The sequence below is a fragment of the Vulpes vulpes genome, chromosome 2 (assembly GCF_048418805.1).
Source record: "Vulpes vulpes isolate BD-2025 chromosome 2, VulVul3, whole genome shotgun sequence".
In the NCBI taxonomy this organism is placed as follows: domain Eukaryota; kingdom Metazoa; phylum Chordata; class Mammalia; order Carnivora; family Canidae; genus Vulpes; species Vulpes vulpes.
Window position 1 is genome coordinate 135,983,456 of NC_132781.1, and position 21,484 is coordinate 136,004,939.

Consider the following 21,484-nt stretch of genomic DNA (forward strand, 5'->3'; position numbering starts at 1 on the left):
CGTTAAGTGCATTATCTCATTTAATCCCTTCTGCTACCATTTCCCATCTTTTTATAAAAGCCATTTTCCTTCTCCCTCTCCACCCTGCCTCCCCGTATATAATATTACCTAGCACACCATAGGGTTGTTAAGATATTGGAATTGCCTGGGATATAGTAAGGCCTTAGTGGATTTTTAGCTATTTATGCTATGCTACAAATGAAGTTTAAGAAAATTATCTGTTTAGTTTTATTCTTTTCACACTTGATCAAGTATTGATCAAATAGTGTAGTTTCACTGCATTTTAGGCAATAAACATTTATTGGGCACTTAGCAAGTGCCAGGCACTATGTCTGGTCCTGGGGATAAAGAAATAATTACCTGTTAACCTAAGGGAGGTTATACGGAGACAATCTAATAATTAATTTCTACTAAAAGAAAAAAGACTGATACATAAAATTATTTGGCCAACTGAAATGTTTGCCATCTGAGTTTTTCCATTGTTACATTAAATGCTTCAACTGTTTTTGTTTCTAAACTTAGTTTTCTTTCAAAGGAAGCATCTGGGGGCACCTGCATAGCTCAGCTGGTTGAGCTTCTGCCTTCAGCTCAGGTCATGATCCCAGGGTCCTGGAATTGAGCCCCCCGTGGGGCTCCCAGCTCAGTGGGGAGTCTGTTTCTCCCTCCCGCCCCAACTCATGCTCACTCACTCTCTCTCAAATAAATAAATAAATAAAATATTTTCAAAAAAATTAAATGAAGCATCAGGAGCACAACAGTGGTGAGGCCAGAGTAGATTTTCTCCACCATGCAAACCTTGGCATCACATAGCTTCTATGCCTTCTATCAGGTTTCTTTCTGAAATATGAATAAAGAAAATATAAAACATAAAATACAGAAAAAGAAATAGAAGAGATCAGAAGAAAAAAATCTATGGATTCTGATCACTGGAGGTTGGTATGTTCTTAACAAATGATGTCCTTTAAAGACTTTATTTCTATGTTAAATACTGATCTTAGTTTTCTTAAATGCAGTCTATGGTTTTCTTGTCTATCTTTATAGATGTCCTGCTTTTAGATCTAAAAGGAGGCAGATTGCGCAAAGCTCCTCTTAGTTCATCTTTTAGTTGATATTTTAAAATAAGGCAAGGAAAAAAATAAAAATATTTGACTTCAATTCTGTGACCTTTCCTGCATAAAAATCAACCTGAACGTTTTTGAGGTGGTGACCAGAATCAGAGGGTCATATAAATTCAAATTTATACTTGAATTTTTAGTGACAGAGCTTATGCTTCACTTAATTGGTATTTACTATATTTGTTTGTTTGGAAAAAGTCATAATCTCTTATGTGGGGTTGGGGGGAGCAGGTGACAAAACTCAGTATGATCCCATTTTTGTAAGACAATATAGGTTATGGAAGGAAAGCCCGGTATAGAATCGCTGAAATGTTGACAGTGGTTTCCTCTGATGTGATTATAGGTGACTTTTTTCCTTTATATGTGGACATTTCCTACTTATGAGCCAAGAGGAACCAAACTCAAGTGAAAAAGATACTTAACATTTTTACTACTGTTATGGCTAAGTAGCTAACATTTACTGAGTGCTTTACTTAGAAAATTCTTTAATCCTCTCAACCATTCACACAGGCCCGTTCTCCCCATTTTAGAGACAAAAAAGCCAAGGCCGGGAGAGGCTGGCGAACTTCCTTTCCCATTGTCACCGAGGCAAGGTGAAGATCACAAAAGCCGATCTCATTTTCCCTATAGTCTATGCTTTCACTACATAATATGGCAAAAGAGCAATTTTGGCAGAATAAGTAATTGTTTCCTTTGCAATTAAAATAGAAATTTCTCAAAGCACTTGGATTAAAGCATTAGGCCTCTTCACACTGACAATGGCGGGAGCTGCAGCTCACTCCTGTACTTGGATAGTGCTAGTAGTTACCATGCACCCTGTTAGTAAATCAGTTAATATAGCCCAACAGTTATTAACCGGCAGGATATACTTGTTGCCTGAGGCAAGAGACTGAAGCTCTTTTATAAGGAACAGATATGCTGGGGGAAATCCAGATGTTGCCTCTGCAGCAGGGCTCCAGCCACATGTGCTACAGTCCCTCCTGTTTCTGAGAGGTATGTGGCTGGATTCCCCCCCCCCCCCCCCCCACTCCCAGCCTTGCATGAGGTTCTCTGAGTTGCCTGCCATCCTTTCTCTGGGCCTGTGTGTGTTTTGTAGGGAAAGAAGAGCCCACTTGTTATTTAATCAGTCATTGGATATTTAATGAGCGCCTACTATGGCCACTCATTGTGCCAGTATCAGTGTGAAGTACATAGACATCAAACATGGTTTCCACTGAGCTTCATTACTGGGTGAATATTCACGTCCATCCTAACTCCTTGATGTCAAGGAGCCTTATTTCCTGTGTTGGTAACTAGTTCAGTCCTTATGCCGAGGAAGTAGTGGCATGCAAATTGGTTCACCTGTTTGACTATTAAAGCCATAACATATGTTACAGCTCAGGGTTGATGTGAGTTGCTCATTGAGCCTAGTCTGACACTGATGTCCTGATGATGCGGTGGGTATACCCTGTGGACATGGCTGGGTGGCCACCAGTTCTTTGGAGAGACAAGCTTTGAGAAGGAGGCACCAGCCCCATTCCACCTAGACAGAATTCCAGGTCTTCCTCTTGCTGGTCACAATCTCTACTTTGCTGACCCTTGGCTAGCTGACTTTGCGATCATTTTCCATGTCAGATACTGAAAGAGTCCCTCCGTAAGCGCATGTCTGCTTCAGTGATGCTGAGCATGCTCTGAGTACTGAGATGCGTCTCCAGCGAGTCCCTGTGCAGTAGGCAGTGGTAACGAGATACTTCATCCCACCCTGGCTGAAAGTTGCAGGCGCTGGAGCTGAAAACATGGAATTTGGGTTCACGTGGGCAGTCAGGGCAGAACTTGGGGCCGGATCCCTTGACCTGATTAGAGCACTATGCCTCTGGTTGCGAGTAATACATGAATGCAGGGAGGAGGACAAAAGAAGGGACTTGCTGTTGTCACTGATGTGCTGCACCGATGTGCTGCTCGCCACTTAACACTGTCTTCTCTTTCCCCCCCGACAGGCCGGTACCTCCTTCCAAACCCGGTGGCAGGGCAGGCCTGGCCAGCTTCGGCGGAGACGTCCAACCTCGTGCGGATGCGCAGCCAGGCCCTGGGCCAGTCGGCGCCCTCGCTCACCGCCAGCCTGGTGAGTGTCCTCTGCTTTCGTGCACGGGGCATCCCCGTGCTCTTACCTCCCCACCGCCCTGGGGACTGGTTTAAGCTTCCTGAGTTTACCTGGATTTGAACTTAACCCATGTTTAACATTATTACGCAGTGCGAAACTTTTTGCCTGGAGTGTGCTGAGCGTTTCCAAGCCCCCTCCCCACGGCCCCAGCCTGGCCTGTAGAGTGTGGGTCGACTTGACTGTCTCCTCTCTTCCCACAAAAGAGATGAAAGTCTTTCTGACCTTCCTTTTTCCTTAAATACTTTGTTTGCAAATAATTTCAGACTTGCCAAAAAGTTGGAAGAATATGAAAAATAAGTAGAACACGGTTGATCCTCACCTTGATCCAGCTATTAATTTCTTGCCGAATTTGCTTTTTCTCTCTCCGTGGATATATGCTGATGTAGATGTAAGCATATGTGTGTATTTGTATATATGTGCACACACTCAGATAACGGCTTGAACTATTTAAGAGTACACTGTGTATGTCCTGGCTGTTTGTTATCATGGTTATAGACGTTGGTACATTTGTGGCTACTACAAGCCTTTTATCTATTCTTCAGTCTGTATTTCATTTTTATCAATTGGGTCCATCGTATCCTGTGTGGCATTTTTCCTCCAGTGTAGGATTGAGTCTGGGGTCATATATTGCATTTAATTGTCATCTCTATTTAGTCTCTGTTAATCTCAAATTTTTCTACAGCCTTCTTTTGCCTTTTATGACATAGACATATCTGAAGACTATCCTTCCTCTCCTAGTTTGTAAAGATGGATTGTTTCTCCTATTATCCATGCCTGATGTGTCTGATATTTCCTCTTGGTTCCAGGCCAGAATTGGGATTGGATGGTGATGTGTCCTCTCAGGACTTGCCTTCTGTAGGCCTATCGTGTCCACCCACCCCTCGTCGTATTGTTAATTTCCCCTTTCTCCCGCCCCCCAATCATGGTGTTGATTTCCCCATTGTAGTAAGACTTTTAATCCTATAATCAGTAAGCATTCTGTGGGGAGATAAATTTCAGGCCATGTGAATATATTTCTTGTCATCAGAAATATCCCCCAGATTTCTCATCCACTGGAGATTTTTGCCTGGATGCTTCTTTTTTGTGGAACTTGAAACTGGTCATTATTCTAACACCAGGACTCCAGCCACGTTTACCAGTTGTCTGTCAGTTGGCATCCATATTTGTGTATTTGTTCACAGCTTGGAGTCCTGCTTTCCTTTTTCACTTTTTTCCAGTGTTTATCTTTATTTTTACCTATAATGCTTCCTAGAATTTTGTTTTCTCTTGGGTCTTTTAACTTCTCTCCTTCGATCTTTGGCACAGACTAGAGTTCTCTACAAGTTACTTTTGTATTGGTGGTAAGGTTGTATGATTTGGTAACAGATTTTTAAATATCTTTTACTGATGGTGATGCAAATAATTTATCAGTGCATTATGGTGCCTTATACTTTTATGCATTAGTAATAAATTAAGTCGGATGTTTGAGACTCATTCAATGCAGAGAGATTTGACTTAGGTCGAGACTCTAGTCTTACTTTTGCCATTAGGTAGCTGTATAAACTTGTGATAATCACTTAGTTTCTCATATTTTATCAACTCAGCTGCACCTGCTAGATGAAAAGAGGTATTTAAGCAGCCTCTGGAAACCAACTTTGGAATTCCCTGATTCTACTTCTAGAATAATAAAGATTGTGAATGTAGTGAATAATTATCCCTAAAAAAGTTTCTCTCAGAATATTTTATGACTTCAAAATTGACTATAGTCTTTAAACCTAAGTTCATCTTTTTCCTCTCATGAAAATTTTAGGACTTATATTTAAAGGTACAGTTAATATGATGGTAGTTCGCATCTGCCATCATCCTATCCCCAAGGTCAGTGTTAATTTTTCTTCTTGGGGAATTTCATTAAAAGCTTATTTTATTGAAAGCATTTACTTTTTAAGGAAAGAGAAAAGTGCCTCACAATTAATGATTTTTTTTTTTTTAAACAACAGTGCTTTTTCTGGGTCACTGCAATATTACTCTTAGTAATTACTCAGTATTACTCAGTAATACTGTATCTTATGTAATACAGGTGGTCTCATACTCAGAAATGGAAATTGATTCATTCATTTGTAAAACATATATCAGGTGACCTAAGATACTTGGGAATAAGATAAAAAGATAAGGAGAATTATTAATAGAAAACACAAAAACTACTTCTCCAAGTACATCTGAAATGAAATTCTTACCGAAGAGTCATGAAATCATTAGCTCTTCAGTCCTGTGAGTTTTTATACTGTTGGCTTGAGCGCAAAGCTGGGGAAAGTGCTAGGATCCCATAGGCAGCAAACTTAAAATAGTACCTGGCACATAACAGGTCTCAAATGTTAGCAGTATTGATGCTTCTGTTAGTGACGTATTTTGGGCATGGTTGGGTACAGAAGCCAGAGCGTGGTTAGCCATTCTCTTGACAGTGAAGGTTTAAAATGTAACCCTCATCTTATCTTTCCTCCAGAGGCTTCATTACTTCCTGTGGGTGGGGTAAGGGAAACTATTTGCAGCCTCTTTGACCGAGTCTTCTCCCCCTGCCCCTTTCCCTCCCGTTCTCTCCTGGTCAGAGCAGCAGCAGCCGGAGGGGAGCCTCCAGGCAGAGCGCCATCTTGATTTCCTCCTTATTCTGCTCTTGGCCCAGCTTTCTGGGCCATATCGCTGTTTTTCACTCTGTCACTCAGTGTGGGCTAATGCCTTTTTCTACTTGTGGTACCCTTTGCACACCAGGAATCTGTTTCCTATGTCTTGGATTGGATTACATCTAAATTATCTTGTGGATGAAAATTCATTATCTCTCTAATGATAGAGAAGGATGGTTGAGAGGTGGAAATTTCCACTTATTAGAACTTTCTACATTTCCTTCTAAACAAGGGATGTGTCACATGGTTCACTGAACAACAGAACGGGCTTCATTCTGACCCTGTCTCCAGGCCACTGTTCTCAACCCCATTGCCCCTGGCCTAGAGCTGTAAGTCACCTCTCCTCCTGTGTTTGTCATGGTGCCCCTTAGTTTTACCTGCTAGACTGCAAGCTCCTTGAGGGCAGAGTTCCTGTCTGCTCTGACTTGATGCTCCTCACTGCTCCTGGCACAACTCCTTGCACGTAGGAGGCATTCAATAAATATGGTTCATGGAACGAAAAATTATTCCTGCAGCGTGACGGATTACTCTAGCTGCAAGGCGAAAGTGATGGTGTGGTTCTGGGTGCTGTAATGGGTGGCTAATAAGACGATCCATCTAAAACTCTTTGTTCTTGCTCTGTGTGCATCTTATATTGGCGATTAGCCGTGAAGTCCGTGTAATGGGCCAAATCCCACGTAGTTCCACATCAGCCGCTCAAAAAATACGCTGACAATGTAGTGAAGAGAGAGGATGACTGTCCACATTCAAGGAAATTCGGTTACTATGCTCATAAGCCGTCAGGATGTAGTCACGTTGATTTAAACATTTGTTGGCTCACGGAACAAGCCAGTTGAAGTGGTATGTGTCCTCAAGTGTGGAAAAATAGGAAAAACAGGAAGCATCGGAGTGTCCCAATGACAGCATCACACTTGATAAAAGCGCGTTTCCTGTTCTACTCACCAACAGACACTTCAGAGAAGTACAGACTCCCAGCCTCAGAGCTGTTCTTAGGTTAGTAAGGTAGAAATGAAGGCCTCCTGGTTTGGTAGGTCTGAATCTTAGTAAATGCATAACCCATAGTGATGTAAATGCCATAGGCAAACTGGAGGGTAATGCTAACCACCTTCTCAAGGAGGAGATTAATTCCTCGCCTGAAGTATCTAGTTTTCCATGGCAATGCTAAATGTAGTCGTGCTCCCTCTCCCAGACACGTTGGGCATTTCAGATAAATGGCATGTTGCCAATTCATCCTAAGTAGCCTGGTAGCTAGCAGAATCCGTGCTCAGCCAGTGTCCGCCTGCTGGGACACCAGCCGGGAGTGCTGATGAAGTGTCAGATGTATACTTCATATACATTAATCTGAAGAGGGGAAAACTCATTTCTCCATTTGCTGCTTCCATCTTTCTGTCCCTCCCCACACACAGGGGTAGTTTGTCAAAGAAGTCAGACTTGTCAGAAGCAGGGGGATTTATACAGATGCTGCTTTCTGGCAAGAAAGATGGAAATTTCAAGAGACAAAAAGCAGGACCAGTGGTAACTTATTTTTCTGTAGGAAAATAAGGCGGTAAGGCTTGATGATTAAAGTTTAAAAATAGTATGTGTGGCCATCATTTGAAATCCTCACTTCTTTTGTATTTGGGAGTAATGGATGGATGGCAGAAAAACAATGAAAACTAGTTTACAGTGTTTTTCTCCAATTTTCTCTTTGATTTGAATTGTGAGCTTCATCTACTTGGTGGGTCAGAACCTCCCCATGTCACCTTTCTTTCTTCCCCCTTTTTTTTTTTTTTAAGATTGATTGATTGAAGGGAGAGAGAGTGCACAAAGCTAGTGTGAGAGAACATGAGTGGGTGGGGAGTGGCAGGGGAAGAGGGAGATGCGGGGTCCCTGCTGAGCAGGGATGTGGGGCTCAATCCCAGGACCCTAGCATCATGACCTGAGTCAAAGGCAGATGCTTAACTGACTGAGCCACCTGGACGCCTTTCACATTTTTTCTTGTTGAGGTGTTCCTTTACCATCTAGTTTGAAACTGCTCCCCACATTGCATGCCATACATTTTCTCCATAGTTTTATCCCCTTTCAGGATACCACACAATTTAGTTCATTAGCTTATCTATTAACTACTCTAATGAAAAATTCATGACAGTAGAGAGAGTTTTTCTGTTTTCCCAGGGCCTGGAATAGTGCTGACACATAGTAGGTGCCCAGTGAAGACTTGACGCGGGCATAAGCGAATATTACTTCCTTTCTATACATTTTTAGGACCCTACAATAGACTCTTGTTTATTTTTGCTTTCTTATTTTTAATCTGTGGTTAATGTTTTAGGGTTTAGCCTAATGAAGAAGCTAATCTTCAAGCCAGAGAGCAATTCACTATGGAAACTATATTCAGGAGGTAAACTATAGTGGTTAAGATGGACAGAGGGAATGAGGGGGAGAGCAAAGTGTTCAAGAGATCGGCTCCACTCTCTAGTGCTTACTAGCTGTGTAGACCTTGGTTTATTCATCTGTGAAGAAGGGTAGTGGTTGTAGCAACCTCGTAAGGTTATTGTGAGGATCACATGAGCCAACTCATGGGCATTCCTTTGCCCAGTGCCTGTCTCTTAGGAAATGCCAGTGTTGATGTACCTAATGTTTATCAGAACAATGTTTCCTTGAGATTGTCAGGCTCAGTGGAGGTGGTATTATTAGAAGGAAGAGAAATGAGCCCTTTTTTAGATCACCTGCTAAGAGCAGTAGTATAACCTTTTTGTCCTTCTTCTGTGATGGTGAACTAGCTTGCTTCTTGCTTCCTCATTTTGACTCATTACTCACCAACCTGACAAACTGGAAGATACTTTCTAGAAGAGCTAGCATTTTTGAAGGGGGGGGGCAGTGCTTTCAAGTAATGTTTTTCAACTTTTAATATGGGGTTCAGTGGTGTAATTTTATATTTTTTCTGTGGCCCTCTTTTGACATAGTATCCATTTCTTTTAATGAAAAAATTATGTTTCATGATGTACAATAAATATTAAGACCAAACTATTTAAACTGTAATATATTCAAAGAGCCTTGATGAATATTCATCTTTTCCATTTGCACAAATGCATTATATGAAGAGTCAGGGAAAATTCACTAAACATATGCAAAAGTGCATTTTTCCTTTTTAATTCATTCAGAATGCACTGGCATAATGTCAGCATTTATTTAGGGTACAGACTTTATTTGCAGTCATTTAATATTATATCAATACTTCATTAGCCTTATAGCTCAAAAACAAAAACCTGAGCTGAAGTCCAATTAGTTAACTCTGAGAGAGTGTCTGTTAAATATTGATGTAGGGACCATTTGAATGCCCTTGGATAAATTGCTTAACCAGAGTTGTAGAGTACAACTATGAGTTCGCATTCTCCTTAGCCTCTGTGACTCAATTTAAAGACTCGTGTGATATTCCAGTGTGTGGATTTCTCAAAATGTTTCCCTTTAGGTTATTTCCAAGTTTTTCCTATTGCACATAATGGTGATGAGCAGGCTTTTAATAACTCCTTGTTCACCTCTAGTTACGTGTTCAGGGTAACTTCTTGGAGTAGAATCATGGTGGCAAAGGATAGGAGCACTCTGGGAGTTCTCCATACTTCTGCTTAACCCTTGTTTCTATGAACGCTGTTCAGATTCATACATTCATGTATTGAGAAAGTGCATCTCACTATGCCCTGGCCAACGGTCAATATTGTCTTCTTAAAAATAAACAAAAGCTTTGCTAGTTTATTACATGAAATATAATTACTCTTCTAAATTTGTTAGATTTTTAGTGAAGTTGATAAGGTTCTTGGATGTGTTGAACTCTTACACCTAAGCCTCTGGATAAAGCAAATAGGAAGTTAGGGTTATCCATGCTGCTTTCTGCAACTTCTTCCTTCCATTCCCTAAATCAGCTTACCATGCCAACTGTTGGTAACCTGTGTTGCTCTTGGGATATAAGAACTCCTGAGTGTGATTACAGTGTTTGTGGCTGAAGGCATTATTCCTTAGTTCAGAATTTTTTTCATCTGGAAAGTAGTAATCTCAATTGTGAAATAGTGCCTTCAGCTGTGGACATTATAATCAGAGTCTCAAGAGTGCTTGTACTCCAGGAGTAATACATCTCCTAGTTATTACCCTCTGAGCTAGGTTCTGTTTATAGTGAAGGGATGAATTTTCATAACTCAGTGCTGAAATAGCCATAGGGAGCCCTGGGCAGATTATTATAGGTCAGGCCTAATCCATGAAGATAAATCTCATTATAGGCTCACCTGGGCCCATCCATGGGGTGTAGCTGGTTTAACATGAGTCTGTAAATCAGAGATCAGATTAAAAACAAACTGTAAAATCCTTGTCATAATCCCAACTACGGCCTCTGTGAAGAGAGATTCTAAATGTGCCTCCTTACCCTAAACATGCTTGGGTGCCATGAGAATAATTAGGAGAAAAACATAGGTTGAGTTCATTGTGATTCAGTCTGTTAACGAGTGAAAAGCTACCTATTTGGCAGGTGTGTGTATGTGTGTGTGTGTGTGTGGGGGGGGGGTTCTAAAATGAAATTGCAGCCAGAAGTAGTCACTTAAAATTTCCCCTCTCAGTTTTCTGTTCCTTACATTTGCAAAGATTAAAAAATAGTCTTTATCTTCCTTATGTATTGCTGTTCCTGGGAAAGATGGGATGCCTGCTAAAGTGGCTCTCCGTATGGGTATGCCTGCAGAGACTGGGTCACGTATGGACTGGACGTTATCAAAGGCATGTGAGTGTCAGTTGGATGAATGGTGACCATAAATATCTTGGGGGATTTAAAGAATAGAAATGTGTGCCCTGTTTTAATTACTTATCATAGAGGGGATTAAATGAACTTAAAGCACTAATACCACATATATGTAAATATATTAGTGTGTGTGTATGTTAAAGCTTAGGTTTCACTTATTACCCTCTTAACCCAACCTGTATGCCTATTTGGGAGTTGGTCGACCTGTTCACCAAGCTTAATGAGATGATCCAGGGAATGCCAAGTCCTGGCACCTCAGCTATCTGACTCCCCACTGTATTTCTTAGCACCACAGGCACTGCCTGATACGTATTTAAGACTTAGATAATGGTTGTTTAGTAATAGATGTTTAGGAGGTCTTAATTAAAAGACCCTTGAGTTTTCTGAAGCTCTCGTCCTTCTGCTTCCTGGAACCCAGACTAGTTGAATTGCTAGACTCTCAAAGATTTGATTGGCTTTTGCGTCTGGGGAGGTGACCAACATAAAGGTGGTAAAGCAGTTTCAGCTACCATCATGGAAGTGTTCCCTGGTGCACTAGTGCACAAGTGCCACTCTCGTGGACTCCTGGTGTGACCCTGCTTGTCCTTTTGCTCCCCGGGTAAAATATAAGCACTCGATTACTTGCTGTCTCATTGTCAGAAGGGTACTGCAACCCTGGAAAAACCAACAAGCCCATAGTAATCAGACAGTGGTTTGTGGGAGGGAGGGTATTGGGATGGAACATTTCCTTTCTTGGAAAAAAATGAAAAATTATCATTTTACTTCATAGGCTTCTTGGGAAACTTTTGGTTTTTGTGGTTCTGGAAAAGCCTGCATGTTTTGATGCTTTTCCTACTGTATTTTTCTAGATATACTTTCATGGTTAGTCGAATGAGTGATATTGGTGAGTACATTTATTTAATTGGCACCTGAAGTATCATTCTCCCATTGGATTCTGAATCGTTTATCAGTTAATTAACCATCAATGGAATTCTTATTGCACAATTGGTATTAAAACCTATATGAAAAAAAGTAGAAGAAGGAAAGCTTCCAAACACATTCTACAAGGCCAACATTGTCCTGCTACCAAAACTAGGCAAAGACACTACAGAAAAATAAAACTATAGGCCAGTATCACTGATGAACATAGATGTAAAAACCCTCAAAAAAAGAGCAAACCACATTCAGCAATACATTAAAAGGATTAATTCCTGGGATGCAAGAGTGGTTGAATATTTGCCAATTACCATGATAAATCACATCAGCAAAACAAAGGATAAAAATTACATGATCATCTCAACACAGGCAGAAAAAGCATTTGACACATTTTAGCATCTGTTTCTGATAAAAACTTCCAATAAAGTGGGTTTAGAAGGAACATATATAATTCAACATAATAAAGACCATATATGAAAAACCCATGGTTTACATCATGCTCAATGGTGAAAAAACTGACAGCTTTTCCTATGAGGTCAAGAACAAGATAAGGATGTCTACTCTCACTACTTTTATTCAACATGGTACCAGAAGTCTTAGCTGCAACCATCAGAAAGGAAAAAGAAATGAGTCATCCATATTGCTAAGGAAGAAGTTAAACTAGCACATCTGCAGATGACATGATAATTTACATAGAAAACTAAAGACCACCAAAAAACTGTTAGAAGAAGTAAATGAATTCAGTAAAGTTGCAGGATACAAAATTAATACCCAGATTTTGGTAGCATTTTTATATACTAAAAACAAAGCAGAAAGGGGAATTAAGAAAGCAGCATCATTTACAATTGCATCAAGAAGAACAAAATACCTAGGAACAAACTTAGCCAAAGAGATAAAAACTATAAATCACTGATGAAAAGAAGTTGAAGGCAATGTAAACAAATGGAAAGCTACTTCATGGATTGAAAGAATTAATATTGTTAAAATCTGTGTACTCCTCAAAGTAATCTACAGAGTGTATGCAATCCCTATCAAGACACCAATAGCTTTTTTTTTTTTTAGCAGAACTAGAGCAAATCATACTGTAATGTTTGTATTTAACCACAGAACACCTCAAATAACCAAAACAATCTTGAGAAGGAAGAACAAAGCTGGAGGTGTCATGATTCCAGATTTCAAGATACACTACAAAACAGTCTGGTACCAGAACACAATGGAACACATAGATGAACTGAGTAGAAAGCCCAGAAGTAAACCCATGCTTACATAGTCAATTGATTTAAGACAAAAGAGGCAAGAATATATAATGGGGAAAAGACCATCTCTTCAACAAATGGTGCTAGGAAAAGTGGACAGCTACATGCCAAGGAATATAACTGGATCACTTCTTTACACCATACCCAAAAATAAACTCAAAATGGATTAAAGACCTAAATGTAAGACCCCAAACCATAAAAATTCCAGAAGAGAACAGAGGTAGTAATGTCTCTGACATCAGTTGTAGTAAGTTTTCTAGATAGGTCTCCTGAGGCAAGGAAACAAAAGCAAAAATAGACCCTTGATACTACATCAAAATAAAAAGCTTTGTTTATAAAGTGAAGGAAACCATCAACAAAACAAAACAACCTTTTGAATGGGAAAAGATATTGCCAAATGATATATCCAATAAAGGGCTAATATCCAAAATACCTAAAGAACTTAACACCAAGAAAGCAAATAATGTTATTAAAAACGGGCAGAGGACCCGAGTAGACATTTTTTCCAAAGAAGAGATGTACAGATGGCCCACAGACACGTGAAAACATGCTCAAGATCATCACACATCATCAGGGAAATGCAAACCAAAACTATAATGAGAGATCACCTCACACCTGACAGAATGGCTAAGAAATAATAAAGCATTGGTGATGACGGGGACAAAAAGGAGCCTTCGCGCACTGTTGGTGGGAATACAAATGGTGCAGCCAGTGTGGAAAGTGGTATGGATGTTCCTCAAAAAATTACTAATAGAACTACTATATGATCCAGTAATTCCAGTACTGTTATTTATCCAAGGAAAATGAAAACGCTAAATCCAAAAGATACATGTCACCCCTATATTTATTACAATGTCAGAAATGTCAGAAAGGGAGACAGAACATAAAGACTCCTAACTCTGGGAAATGAACTAAGGGTGGTGGAAGGGGAGGAGGGTGGAGGGAGGGTGAATGGGTGACGGGCACTGAGGGGGGCACTTGACGGGATGAGCACTGGGTGTTATTCTGTATGTTGGCAAATTGAACACCAATAAAAAATAAATTTATTATTAAAAAGAGATACATGGCACCCCTATATTTATTACAGTAGCCAAGATCCAGAAGCAACACCCCATTCCATCATGGAATATTACTCAGCCATAAAGGGTGAGTTCTTCCCATTGGTGACAGTGTGGATGGACCTGGAGGGGTATTATGCAAAGTGAAATAGTCATTTGTGAAATCTAAGAAAACAAAAAAACAAAAAACAAAAAAACAGAACAAATGTATAAACAAACAGAAAGCAGAATGAGATCTATAAGTTGAAGTGATGCATTCCAGAGGGAAGGGAGTTGGGGGAGACGGGCAACCTGGGTGAAGGGGAGTGGGAGATACAGGCTTCCTGTTAAGGAATGAGAGTCATGGGAATAAAAGGCACAACATAGGGAATATAGTTGATAATAGGGTATTAGTGCTCTGTGGTGCCGGATGGGCACTGCATTTGTGGTGAGCGTAGCTGAGAAGTTGAATCACTGTGTCACATACCTGAAGCTAACATAACATTGTGTGTCAGCTGTACTCAAGACAATTTTTAAAAACCTTACATGAAAAAGATGTGACACAAAGTCTTCTTTTTTTTTTTTTAAAGAAGCTTCAAAGCTGGCCGAAATGAGACTTGTGAAACCTCAGAGAGCACAGTAGCAGGAAATAATGTGTTGAATAGTGTGCAGCTGTGAGAATTTATAGATCTAGAAAGAGGATGTTGGGCTCCGGGTCTCTGGCAAGTATCAAGATGCCATGGAGTTAGAGTGGAATGGGGCAGGGGTGGTAGATGAAAGTGGATGGTGTGCTCTGAGTAGTGTTGGCTTTTTTGTAGTATGTTTCTAGAACACTCATGGAAGGCAGAGGAGCACATGAGAACCCAGAGGCTCACGGCTCTCAGTGACGGAATGGTTTTTGGTTTAATGTGAATCCTGGAAGACTACCACCATCTATCTGTTTGCAGGAAGAACGTCCTTTTTACTTAGGAGGTGTCCCAGATGCAGTCTGTTATCTGCAGGGATTTTAGCCAAAAGGAACTAAGTCTTCATTTTTGTTGGATTCGTGGCTAGATGGCAATAACGGCTTACTGAGTTACAGCTTTTCCTTGTGAACTGATACCGTTAATTTGTTTTTAAGTGAAGAATGGATCATGTGCAATTTCAACTCAGCTGTTTGTGATCTACTAAAACATCCATTCCGTGGACAGATTCATGTGATGGAAGGCCATGAGTTTTTCATCGTTAAGGGTCTCTGTGCATATTTCTTCTTTTTGGCTGTCTGTACTGAAGCCCATGTACTTTCTCTTCCAGGAAGCCGCCCTTGACATCTCGACCCAGCCTAGTCTCCTTTCAGTTACGCACATCTGAACCAAAAGCGTTTGTCACATAGGACTGTGAGCCTCTCTTTGCTTGCCCTCCTCTCCTTCCCTCTTCATCCCCAAGTGGTCTCATTGCCTTAAAAGGGCCAGGATAATGATCTGTAGCTGATAAAGATGTGGGCCTAGAATAGTTCATGGAATGGGCTCTCAGAAATAACCCTAAATGAAATATGAGCTTATATCAGGTGTGCCCGTAGAACGTCCGTGAGCCTTGTTTCTGAAAATGAATTCTGGAGTTGGAGAGTTTTATGGATGGAACAGACCCTGGGTCACCCCGCTCCCCTTCTTCCCTAGAGAGATTGTACACTACAGTGGCCTTTATCTAAATTGTGTTCTTTTTTTAAATTATTTTTTACAAGCCCTTGATTTAGAATTTAATTACTGTAGGCAGTTTAATGGTTAAGAGCATGAGCTCCAGGGCCAGGCTGCCTACGTTGGAATGTGGACTTTACTACTTAATAGTTGTGTCCCCTTGACCAAGGAGCATAACCTTCCTGTGACTCTGAAAAATGGGAATATTAATGGGACCTGTCCTAGGTGGTTGTTACTGGAATCAAGGAGCACATTGGAAGAGCGCAGTAATGTTAACTGCTACTGTCTTGTTCGAGAGTAGTAAATTAATGGATTTACTAAACCAGGGAATGTAAGTTTTATTATTGAATGCTTATCTCAAGTCTCTGATTTGAAGAAGTGATGGAACTGGCCTGGTAAAGATAAGTTTGTCTCTGATTTTTTTTCAGATGACTTGCAGATCTACTCCATTTTCTCTAGGATCATTTGTAGTACATGAAGGTCGTTTGAAATAAAAAGACGAAGTGTAAATTGGCATTATCTTTTTTAAAAAAATATTTATTTTAGTGAGACAGTGTGCATGTGTGAGTGAGTGGGGGGCAGGGGCAGAGGGAGAAGCAGACCCCCCGCCTAGCAGGGAGCCTGACGTGGGACTCGATCCCAGGACCCCGGGATCATGATCTGAGCTGAAGAGAACCGCTTAACCGACTGAGCCACCCAGGCGCCCCTGAGTTAACATTTTGTATCCCACTTACCACAGTGCCTTTGCATCTGGACCTTTCACGTACCAACATCTGTTTTGAGGTAATGCCAGTTTGGCCATCACTTTTTGCCATGGCCAAATTTTGCTGTCATTTATGCAGATGTATCATCGAGGATGCCTGTTGGGCTTGGACACCAATGGGCTCGCTTGATCAGCGAGGCATTTTTGAACGTGCATCCCTACTGTGTGAATATATTTTAGAATAACGTGTACTTGAGGTGGTATTAAAATAATTTAATAGACCTGTGCATCTACTAGGAAGCTGTGAGAACATTTACTGTGGGGTTTTAGTAGGGTCTGGAGGCAGCAACCTTTGCCAGCTTTAACCAGTTAGCTGCCAGGCCACGGAGAAGTCGAGGGAGTCCCGGAGGTCAGCGATGGGTGACTCGAAGTGTACGCAGAATGCTTGAGGCAGCAGCTGTTTGCCAACCTCTAAGGAAGTATGTTGGCCATCAGAACTGGGGCGTAGGGGCTGAGCATCCTCCCGAATATCAATTTAGGAAATGTACTGCAACCACCAGCAACAAACCAACAAGACTACTGACTACTCTAATATTTTACTAATGTATTCTAATATTGTTTCCTCAAACTCCATTTGATTACACGTACCCCTGGGGTGTCCATATTCTTCATATTCAAGGTTGTGGAATCTTGGAATAAACTATGGGGTCTCCCTTCTAAACCTGCTGGTGTAGGGTTTTATTGGTTAAAGGATGTTTTGATTATTCAGGGAGGCTGCTTTTTCCTGTCTGGGAAGGGTTTATTTTATTTTACTTGTAAGCGGAAGGAGTAGCAGATCTTTGCTACACATGTCATTAACTGCCACTAAATTGACACAAATGTTGACAGTTACTGTGAGAACTGTTTCAAAGCTAATTATGCTAATTAGAATGTAACATACCAGTAATCGCGTGTATTCAGACATCATACCATCACTTTTTGTGTTTTCTTCTCCAGATGTAAGACATTCATTCATTTGTTGCTTGAAAAGCTGCGGAATTATAGCTGAGATAACAAATAATTGCCAGCAAATAAAATTGGTTCTTTTAGAAATATGCTCTAATTGGTTAGCTGTGTAAAAGACAGAAACAAATGTTAGCATGTTAAGCATATAAATTAGGAACATTGCTTATGAAATCCTTAGTTTTGGGCTTTTCATTTAAATAAGCCTTCTTATGGCAATTAATATTGCCGTTTGGTTTATGACCCTTAAAAATACATTCCCTTTCAGCATTTCTTGGGAGTTCTAATTTAGCTTCCTTATACATGTTAGATGATTTGCAATTTAGATTTTAATTTGATTTCCATTCTTTAAAATACCATTTTTCTTGTATTTCGTTTTTATTTAAAGCATGATTCTCTGTATTCGTAGAAGCTGGGCATAAACCACTAGACAAATCAAGCTCTTAAGTGAACCCGGAACATAAAACATTTTAATAGGAATTTCACATAACTAAACTAAGTATTTGAGAATCCAACCAAGAAATTACGGTTCTTCTGAAACAAACTTTATGGGGACATAGTGTTGCTAATTTACCCCCCTTACAGTTCTTTTTATTTTTATTTATTTATTTATTTACTTATTTATTTTTACAGTTCTTTTAAAAATAGCATTTCTTCTGTTGATTTAAAATCCTCAGCACTTCTTGGGATCCCTGGGTGGCGCAGCGGTTTGGCGCCTGCCTTTGGCCCAGGGCGCGATCCTGGAGACCCGGGATCGAATCCCACGTCGGGCTCCCGGTGCATGGAGCCTGCTTCTCCCTCTGCCTGTGTCTCTGCCCCTCTCTCTCAATCTCTGTGACTATCATAAATAAAAAAAAAAAAAAAAAAAAAAAAAAAACTTTAAAATCCTCAGCACTTCTTATGTACGTAGAGTGTCATATAGGTCCTTCTCTGATGATTTTGGGACCATATCTACCCGAAGAGACAGTTTTGCTCTCTGTAGTTTTTCAGAGTTTTGAGTATTATTTCTTCCTCTAGAGAGTTTTGATGTCTTTCTCTTGTAATTGGAGTGTGTGTGTGTGTACCTCCCCCACCCCCATTTGTGACCCACATAAATCAGCCCAACACTTGGGGTACCCTGACCTTTAATTATGTAGGATCGAAGCATATATACCCTTCTCAATTGAAGTAAACTCATGGCCTGGCTCTGGTGTGATGTGCTCAGAAGGGAAGAGGTTTTCTTTTAAACCCCTCTCGTAATGACCCCTCCATAAATCTGCTGGCAGGCCCTGTGCTTTGCCTATTCTTTGCTATGGTTTTTATTCGGCCTTTAGGGAGCTCCTGTTATCCTTAGTCTATGGGCCCTTAGTTGGGGATTATTTACCAACTTCAAAAAATAGCAGATGATGAGAAAGACTGACATGTTTGGGGTTGGAACGTAGGACCAAATTCTAGAGCCTGGCTCTGTAATTTTGCGACCCTCACTGAACCCTGGTATCTTCATTGGTAAAATGGGAATAGTTAATCCTGACAGTGTTTGTTGTAATAATTCAGGAACATACTATAACATACATCAGAACGAGCTGCCAAGCACTAGGCTTTCTTTGTGTATTTCTCTATTTCTGGGCTTCTCTTTCCTGTCATCAGCCTAGTTGTCTATTTCTGTGCCTCTATGACTCTTTATTCATTCCTCTAACTTCATACCAAGTCGTCTTATGAACTGGTCCAGAAAGTTTCCTTATGTCATTGCTCTTTAAGCGTGTTGGCTGGTTTGGCATGTTTATCTTTTGTGTAAATTTACTTGTAAGGTTCCTTGAGCTAATTAGATTTTGATTAGAATTACGTTCAGTCTAGAGATCAATTTGGGAAATTGACAGTTTTATGACGTTGAGTTTAACTATTCTAGAGCATAATATATTGCTCCATTTACTTAGGGCTTTTTAAATGTTCTTATCTACAGAATGAATCTATATATCCTTCATTAGAGTTATTAGGAATTGTAAATAACACGCTTTAAAAATAAACATGGGTACCTGTTTGTTAATATCTGGAAAGCAGTATGGACCTGATTGATAATTTCTTTTCTGGGGCACTTTTGACTGAATAAATTGTCTTAATAGACTATTCAGATTTTTAATTTTGTCTTGAGTCTTTTTTGGTATTTTGTAGTATTGTGTGAATCTGTTTATTGTGTTTAAAAATTATGTTTATTGTGTGCCAACTGCGGTTTTGACTCCTTTCCCCTTATTGTTTAGTTGAGGGGCACCTGGGTGGCTCAGTCCATTGAGCATCTAGCTCTTGATTTTGGCTCAGGTCATGATCTCGTGGTCATGAGATGGAGCCCCTGCATCGGTCTCCACACTCACTGCAGAGTCGGCTTGTCTCTGTCCTTCTCCAACTTATGTGCTCATGCGATCTCTCAAAAATAAATAATCTTAAAACATAGTATTTATTTGTGTCTTCTTTTTTTTCCTCTATCAGTTTTGCCAGAGATTTGTCCATATTACTAATTTCGAATGGTTCTGGATCTCACCTCATGCCTAGAAAGGTATTTTTTTTCTTCCCACAGTCTAACAATGTACCTCCTATTTTCTTTTATGGGGTAATTTGTAATATTTAAATATAATCTGTTTAGAACTTATTTTTGTTGAGGAGTAAAAGAGCAGTCCAGCCTACTGTTCTTGTTCCCAGTGGCTAGCCTAGTTATTTCAGCACCATTACTGAACAGCTTCTGTCCCCCTCTAATTTGTAATACCACTTTCAGCATACACTAAACTCCCAAGTACATTATGGGTCTATTTCTTGGCTCTGTTCTGTTGCTTTGATTTGTCATCTTGTATTTATAGCACATGCTCTGATTCCTGTAGTTTCATGCTATTTTTAATAATCTAGTAGGGCTGGTAGGGGAACCTTATAACTCTTGTAGTTACATTTATTTGCAATTACATTTAAAAGACTGTCCCTCATTTTAACATTGTTTTCCCTCTGTCTCTGGAAATAACTTCCTTCTTTTCCTGAAAATCAGTAAGAGGGGGAAAAATCCCTTGTGAAAATACTGCACATCTACTTTTATAAAACATGTTTTTTTTTGCGGGGTTGGGGTTTGCAGTGGGGAGAGAAATCGTTAATTCTCTTGTCAGGTTTCTGCGTCAGCCTCTTGGCCTGTGGGCTGCACAGTGCTGTGGACCATTTACTGAAACTTGGATGTACAAAGTTCTCGTGGAGTGATGTGACACATAACCCTGGACCTTGCTGCTCTCTGGTGTGGGGCTCACTGATTATTGCTGCCACCAGCCTAAGAAACTGGGGCCTGCTGGTGGCCGCTCTGCGAAGGCTGAGGGATATTGTCAGAGACAGGAGTTGGGAATGCGAGGTCCGCACACTCCATGTACATGTGGAGAAGCTCTTCCTTTGCCAACCTCAGGGGCTCCTCCTTTGATTTCGTGCAGGGAGTGACCATGTTACCTTCTAGCTTGCGGTTGTGAAATCCTAATGCCACCAGCTACCGCACTGGCCACAGAGATGTCCTTTGCCATAGAAACCTCTCCTTGGTGGCAGCGTCAGAAGAGCCAACAAAAGCAGTGAAAAGTTAACAATGGCATCGCTTGACTGGCATGAGCTGTTTTCCCAAACATGTCGTTTTTCTGAATTATTCAGAAGGTCTCTGTCCACGGTGCGTGCTTAAGGCGAAGGATGTGCTCAAAGGGGGATGGGCAGTGACAGCACGCAAGGAATAATTCCCCTCATCCATCAAGCCTGACAACCCTCAGATTTCTTGCCCTGTCAGAGAAGGGAGAGGCTTGAGCAGAATCGAATAGTCCCCACTTGTCTGGCATTTTAAACAAATCTGAATTTGATATGAAATTAACTGGATGCAGCTGAAGTCGCTGGTGGCAACAGTTCCCACTAACGCCCTAAGCTTATAGCCTGTCCCGCAAGGCAGGAGGGGGTGACCTCAGACGTGCATCTGAATTATGACCATCTTTGAAGCCTGCCAGCGCTGCGAGCTCTTCATTAAGAGGTTAGGAATCCCAATATCAGGACAAATGAAGCCACATCTTTGGTCAGCTGGAACTTTATTTACCTTTCCATCCCAGGAGTCTTAGATCCAGCTCATCAATTAGGAAGTTCGGGCCTGGATGACTTCTGCGTTCAGTATTTCCTATTCTAGAAAGAAACATTGACGTTCGTATCATAAGATGATAAATTCCCAGAGAACATTAAAAAAAAAAAATTCCTTAAAAGGTAGGGATA

The 21,484-nt window shown here is 40.6% G+C and overlaps 1 protein-coding gene across 1 annotated transcript in view; it reads left to right on the plus strand.

The window, feature by feature from the left end:
- The window catches only part of MAST4 (microtubule associated serine/threonine kinase family member 4), a gene marked incomplete at its 3' end in the record, with an annotated part of 472,864 nt that overhangs the window by 164,942 nt on the left and 286,438 nt on the right, over nucleotides 1-21,484 (plus strand). Inside the window, exon 3 of the mRNA XM_072745280.1 lies at nucleotides 3,092-3,216. Within this exon, the coding sequence (XP_072601381.1) occupies nucleotides 3,092-3,216 (125 nt within the window). The remainder of the gene's footprint in view (nucleotides 1-3,091; nucleotides 3,217-21,484) is intronic.